Raw genomic sequence first — 7407 nt, forward strand, 5'->3', positions numbered from 1 at the left:
TACACTGACAACCTTCCCCTCTAAAAGTCACAGATGGTTCACAGGGAGTCGTCCATCACTAAGTTAGTGAGGCTAATCCTCTAGACTTGCTCTTTGTTTGTCTGTGTGAAACCAACTGTATTTTTTATCTGATCTGCTGGTATTGCAATCATCAGGTCTGAGCAAGGAGAGAGAAAACATACTAACCACAGCTTACTTCCTGACAGAGAGGAGGTTTTGACAGAAAAACCAACTGGTCTCATGAGCTTGTGTTTAAGACCATGGTCTTATCTGCCTCATTTAGAAAAAGGCAACCCAACCAGTTCAGATGTAGTTATACTTCCAAGTGAAGGTTGCTTTGAAGTGTGGGCTGAAGCTACCTGCTGGTTGCTAGTTGCTGGTATCTAGTAGCTTCAAGTCATTACTGCAGATTACTGCCATTGTGCAGATGTCTGCATCTTTTTGGTCAGAGAACCATGCGATAAGGCTGTCCACCTGCTTTGATATAAGGATATTACCTTGTGACACCTCACTCATTATAGTTTGGCTGGGTAGCTATGAAGACTCGGTCATTGTTGCTTAGCTACTTTTTGCCGCTGAACTTGAAGGAAACTTATCTTAGCTCTTAGGGAGGGAGCTTACTCCGTGGTTTTACTCAGCACATTCATAACCTGCTGCCAAAGCTGGTCACAAATAGAGATTCAGATTCCTGAATTCCAGGTTCAGGCTCCAGAAAGCCCCCCCATAGAGAAGTGGTACTGGAACTTGAAGAAAAGAGTACCTCTTTGTCACCCTTTGGATTAACTTAAGACTGTCACTTTGGAGGGATAAACACTGATTTAAGTCGTAACTTTGGCCAACAGGGTCTGGGGCCCTCAGACCTCTGGCTCATCCTCACTAAATGGAATGGACTCAGTTCATGTCAAAATAGACCTGAAAGGTCTAAAACCAGTCTCTGTCTCCTGTCTTCACAGGTGTATGGGGACAAAGATACGGATGGGTTCTACAGAGGAGACATAAGGGGCAGGATGGGACTGATACCCTGTAACATGGTGTCAGAGATCCGGGCAGAGGATGACCAGCTCATGGACCAGCTCATGAAACAAGGCTTCCTGCCACTCAGCACACCTGTGGACAGAATAGGTACTACACAAGATGGTCCTCTGAGCTGGCTTTGTGTTCAGACAGTGTGGATGTACATTAAATGCCTCCTGCTCCTGCTTCCAGAGCAGAACAGAAGAGGAGTCCGCCGAGACCAGGCCTCCAGGAGAATGGTTGCTCTGTATGACTACGACCCTCGAGAGAGCTCCCCTAACGTTGATGTAGAGGTAACGCTAACTGCTTAGGAGCTAATACTAAAACAACAACCATACTGACAGAAGTATCAGGAGATAATGTCACCACAGGAAAGAAAACAGAGTTCCTGTTTGACTTTCTGTGTCTCTGTCTCTGATAGGCTGAGCTGACCTTCTGTGCTGGTGACATCATGGCTGTGTTTGGAGATATTGATGAGGACGGATTCTACTATGTAAGTACAGCTTCACCATGTCAGACAGCTTAATGTCTGAAAAACTCAACTGGCCTCCTGGTTTTAATGCAGATAAGAACAGTTGATGTCATGTGTTAGCCTGAAGAGGTAGTGTCACAGGTCCAGGGTTACAGGCTTCAATCAGGCTACAATCATCACCCAATCATGTTACTTTGGTGTATGTGTTCATCTACAGTATGAGAACCCAGTAAGGCTTAGATTTAATGATTAATAACCCATTGATGATTACAGTCCCACAGACCAAAGATGCTAGTGAATAAGAAAACAAATAAGTCAGTTAAAGCTGATTTAAAGGATTCAGGAACAGGATTCATGAACACGTTTCATTTGGAGAATATGAGGTCATCTGAAGACAGAGTGAGTTATTCCCAACCCGAGGGGACTGAGAGAGATAAGAGAAGATAAGATGAAGTGTGTATAAGGTGCCTGTCTCTCTCCTCCACCCTGTCCTTCCTCCTTCACCCTGTCTCACTCCTCCACCCTGTCTACCCCCCCTATTATGTCCTTCTCCTCCTCCACCCTGTCTGTCCTTCCTTACTCTTTTGTCTCATGCTCATATCCATGGACAGGGTGAGATCAATGGCCACCGAGGTCTGGTTCCCTCTAACTTCCTGGAAGAAGTGCCTGATGATGTGGAGGTGTATCTGACAGATACTCCGACTCACCACCCTCAGGAAGAGCCTGCCAGCCGGCCCCCTGCCAACTCCGCAGCCACCGCCGTCCCAGAGAGCAAACGGGTACATCATCATCGCCGCTCTCAGCGCTAGGCCCTGTGTTCATCCATCCTCCGTCCTCTCTTGATTTCCGTCTCTTGCTTCCTCCACCCTGCCGTCTGTGTGCTGTTCATTGTGTGTGTTTGTCCATGTGGTGACAGTGGTGACTCTTTATAAACTAACAACCCCACCCCCTCCCCTCTCAACCTTTGGAACAGGGGAAAAAAACTGAGTTTAACACCTTTCTGAGTCTCAGAGAAAGGAAGAAGCAAAGCCTGAAATGGACAGACAGAGGATAGACTGTGGGAGCTGCGGGTGATCTTTGCATGTAGCACTGGTTCAGGAGGACTTGAAAAAGGCTCGTCTCATTCCTTACACATGATAATTTGGTACCTCTTTGCACTGAAACTCAAAGAACCTGTTGTGGTTATTGTGTATAATAAGAAGTGCTTTATAAACACATAACAATTGCTACCCAGTGACACTGACAAAAAATATATGAAAAGAAAAAAAAGAGAACAGCATGCCTTTTTCAAACTTGATACGTTTTCTAAGACTTTCTTGGCTGTATTTCCTTAAAGAGGCTTTGTTTCTTTATGTATATTGCACACATCAGATCTATTTTTCAGCCCTATTGTCAGTGGATATGCTATGTTTGCTCTGAGCTCGAGAGACTAAACTAACTGCAGCACTGATACTTCCATACTGTGTTGTTACAATGGAACAATAAAAGAAAGAATTGGATATTAAAAACAATCTTTTTTTTGCGCCCTGTGTTCACGTGTGTCGGTGTTGTTGTTGTTTTCAGTTTTCATAGTGGTGTGGGTTTTAGCTTCAGGATGATGCTGCCGCATCTGATTTCTTTTTTGTTTCTCCTCACCTGCTTGGCAAAACTAAACTAAACAAACAGAAGAAGATTGTTCATTTCACACCATAAATGGCTCTGTCTGCCTCGTACAGTAAGTCGGCAACTTGAGATACCAAACTCATGGCTCTAATGCAAACAGCTTGAGCAGCTTTCTGAATAAACTCATATTCTATATAAATCCTTAGAGTATTAAATCTTCCTTTTAAAACTGAAAGCACAATTATTATCATCATCAATTTGAACTCTAGTTATTACCTTGTCCTACATTTCAACCCAAACTGAGCCTTCTCTGAAAGGCTCGACCGTGTGTCCAGCTGCTGCATTAGAGCAGAAGCCTGGTACCTACAGTTGTGTCCCTGGGTGTTGTTCTGTACATGACCGTACTCTCTGTCCCCTCCTGGCCTATCTGATGTGGACTCCTTTGGGCTCTGTGCTGTGCTGATGTTGTGCTCCCTCCTCACCGTTTCTCTTGCCTATTAACTCTGTGTGCTTGTTTGTGACCACAAATCCCATTTGTTACTGTGATTTAAAACAAAGTTTGCCTGACACAGCCCTCAGGCCGGCCATGAAACACTCAAATTTTGCCTTTTCATTTGTTTAGTCATAAAACACCAGATTATTGTCAGACCCTAGATTTATTTGTTTTTTTAACTTCAGTGTAACTTGAAACAGTTTTTAAGATACAGAAAGATCGACAAGATCCTCTTAGAGTCCACATGAGCTAACTCCAGTAGCAGGGAAACACTTAGGAATCTGTGAAAATCAAACAGCATTGCATTGGTCTGACAGACCCAGATGATGAAGGCATCTGCAAATACACCACCTTGTTGTTTACACCACTGAAGCATGAAAATACCCCACATCAATGTTCTCTGAGTTTAACTGAGGCAAACAAACTCTTCCCCTTCTAAAGTCTTATTTTATTCTGAATAATGGAAAAAAGTTGCAAAATAAATCAACACAATCTTGGAATCAGCCAGCCTCCAGGACATTAATGACTCAGTGTGATAATTGTTTAGTGAGAGCACCCCCGCCTATTAGGAATAGGAGCAGCGTGCAGTCATTGTAGATTCACTAGACTGATTCACATTTTTTTTTACTCACAGAAAAGTTTAAAAGTTCCCCTCACACCGCTTTTCACCACCTTTCACCACCTTTCTCCAACTTTCCTCCACTTTCCTCCTCAGACAGAAAGCACTGATCAGACAGACGAGTGAAAACCTGGTCCTCTGCTCTTTAACAGTAACTCTTCTTTTGTAATACGCTGCCCCCTGCCTCCACACCTCCCCATCACCTCTCCCCCCAGGTCACCACTGAAACCACCAACACGGTCAACAGTGACACCACCCCTGTCCGAGCACCGTCCCCGATTGTCCGGCCCCTGCTCCCAGGCACCATGAGACCCCTAAGCCCTACCAGGGCGCCCCACATGCCTCTGGACCCCCATGGCTCCCAAGATCTGGCAAACAAGAAGAAGAAGGGACTACTTTCCAAGGGGAAGAAGCTGCTGAAGAGACTCTCCCCTGTGAAATGAGACCAAGCAGCTAACCTGTACAAAGACGTGCACATGCTGGGCTCTGTATATTGCATCCATTCAATCAGTTCTGATCTGACATCACATGACAGAGAGGATGTGAGCTTTGTCTGCACAACAGCGTGGGTCTGCTTGAATATAACCAGTGATACAGTTCCCATGTTTGGTGAAACTACATATGACTTCAGTTACAGTATGTACAGTGCAGTGCCAAATCTAAGAGAGACCTGCCGACACAAAATGACCAACTGTGATGTATTTCAATCAGTGGACAGCAGGAAAAAAAAAAAAAAACTAGGACTTTCATGACATTCCTTTTCTCCAACACTCTAAAGACATGTTTCTTTGAGGCAGGGTAGCATCTGGTTCTATCAAAGTTTTTTATCTAATCACCAAATTGTTGGTGGTGTGAGGATGTCTCCACAAGGAAACAGGAACCATACTCCTCCCAGATGGCCTCCAAAGCATTCTGTGAGGTATGCTAGCTGCTGACACAAAGGCTTTCTTCAGTGCAATATCAGAGAGAGGTGGTAGCATATGGCGTACCAGATTGGCAACAGGGCATTAAACTCCCAAACACCGGGCGAGCTCAGCTGTCTCAGTGGCCTTTACGAAAACAAGCGTGACACTTCTCCTTCCACTTCCACTGGCTTCTCTCGTTTGTTTTCACTCTCTTCACTTCAAACCAAACAACAGCTGATTTGTTTGTTTCGTCCTCGCCGTCAAACTGTCATGAAATGCCTAGTTCAAGACTCAATTTTGTGTCTGTCTCCCTATTGCACAGAGGGGTGTGTTTTTTGTCTGACAGTTGGTCAAAGACTTGTTCTGTGTGCCTGTGCGATGTGATGGGTATGTGACGCAGTCATGCTTCGCACTTTTTATGTTCCTCATTCACATTATTTTTTTCATTTTATTTCATGTTTCTTTGACTCTGAAGGGGAAGCCATGTCGTGATCGGTCCTGTGATGTAGTGATGTGCTGCTACCTTCATTGTCTGTGTGCTCTTCAGTTTCATGTTGGTAATTAAAGGGTCATGTTAAGGCCTCAGAGAAATTACAGCCTGCCCAAGTGCATTGTTCTCTGCTTCTGTTCTTTCTTTAGCAGCTCTGTGTAGAGAACCTGAAACCTTTTTGTACCTGCGCAACTTTCTGCACTCTCATACTCATGTTCCACTGTGTGTTCAGACGTAAGAGGGAACCTGTGAGAGTGTTATTCCTGTGATCTCAGCAAACATTTCCAGACCCTGATCCTGGGGAACACACTCAGTCTCTCTCTCTCTCTCTCTCACACACACACACACACACACACACACACACACACACACACACTCACACACACACACACACACACACACACACACACACACACACACACACACACTAATTACCGACTACATTTTTCTGTTGCTGCTCTGTTTACTTTGTTGACTCACTAAATGTTTCATATGTTTAACTGAGTCCATAGAAAGAAAAAAAAACAAACCTATTTGCACAATGTTTGTAAGATTCATGCACATGAAAGTGTATTTACATCCATAGAAATGAGTTCATATCCTTCTTTCACTGTTTTTATGACCTCGTTCTTTGTGGTAACATATAAAAAATTGAGTCCTGATCTCAAAAAGCTGCATGTAGACCCACGAAACGTCTCCTTTAAGGGTCTGAATTAAGATCCGACACATTTAACAGGAGGTGAACAAAGTGTTTAAAATCCATATGTTCTGATTTAAAGCTCACCTGAAAAGCTTCTGGTTTATGTTCATTCTGGCGCCTCCCGTTGACATATGAAGAAGATGGATGGATACTAATTTTAGAAAAAAAATCACCATGTTGTATTTTTATAGATATAAATTGTGCACAATATCAGAAACAGTTATTAATATGTGTATAAGGTTTCACATATTGATTATCTTTGCTGCAGGAAGTGCTGTAACAACTCAAACTGCAACAGATTCAGTCTACAAAAATTGAAAGTTTCTACTGATCTAACTTCCTTTTCTGAGTGGTAACAGAAAACTGTTTTTGATTTCAGCCCTTTAGGTCTAGCCTCACCCTGAGGATACATGTTCACTAAACATGATCCTGCACATGACAAAGCAACCCTCCAAAAACATTAACAAAGACATTAGGTGACACAAACTCCAGATTCTTGGATTATTTATCTGGACAGCTCCAAGGTTTGTGGATGTCTCTGGTCTTAGAGCTTCGCATACCTTGGTCCATAAATGAGGCAGATGACAGTTCTTAACACTCTCACAGTGATCATCCACATGTTTGATGCGAAGAAGGGATCTGGTTGTCACTGGTGTAGCTCTTGAGAATGAATTCCCAGTGAAAGCATGTTGACCAATCAGAATAAAATATTTGAGTGAGTAAGTTTTTTATTTTACATGAATCACCTTCAGCACATCCTCAAGATTCAAATTATTTTTACCTGGTCAGTATGTAGACCTTTACCATTTTCTAATCTATCACTAACCTATGAGAAAAAGCATGAGGCCACCTCTACACACACTAACCTGGCTGAGACAGAGTTTCTGGCTGCTGGCCTTAAAGAGAACAAACACTGTGCACTTCAGGATCATAGGAATAATGCTCTGCAGTAGATTTAAAGGCTCTGAAGAGGAACAGCCTGCATATTGTTCAAACATGTCATTTTCTCCTGAATGAGTGAAAGAGCTCTATTCATAACTCCAGTGCATCTGCTTCTTGTAGCTTTAATGATTTCAGCGTTTTTCTTTCTGTTTGATACAAAGATCCAGCAC

The 7407-nt window shown here is 43.2% G+C and overlaps 1 protein-coding gene across 8 annotated transcripts in view; it reads left to right on the top strand.

Moving 5' to 3' along the window:
* rimbp2a (RIMS binding protein 2a) overlaps window positions 1–6018 on the top strand; it is a 107577-nt gene extending 101559 nt beyond the window's left edge. For 7 of the 8 annotated variants that reach the window (XM_074689970.1, XM_074689969.1, XM_074689972.1 and 4 more), the window contains 4 exons: window positions 954–1307; window positions 1436–1507; window positions 2098–2265; window positions 4416–6018. In XM_074689970.1, coding sequence (XP_074546071.1) covers window positions 954–1307; window positions 1436–1507; window positions 2098–2265; window positions 4416–4643 — 822 coding nt within the window. In that variant the 3' untranslated portion in view covers window positions 4644–6018. The remainder of the gene's footprint in view (window positions 1–953; window positions 1308–1435; window positions 1508–2097; window positions 2266–4415) is intronic. The other variant, XM_074689974.1, reaches the window with a different exon arrangement.
* Window positions 6019–7407: the final 1389 nt, after the last annotated feature.

Source organism: Halichoeres trimaculatus, unplaced genomic scaffold, assembly GCF_033239565.1.
Source record: "Halichoeres trimaculatus isolate MK-OKI-2021-1 unplaced genomic scaffold, fHalTri1.1 fHalTri1_scaffold_16, whole genome shotgun sequence".
In the NCBI taxonomy this organism is placed as follows: domain Eukaryota; kingdom Metazoa; phylum Chordata; class Actinopteri; order Labriformes; family Labridae; genus Halichoeres; species Halichoeres trimaculatus.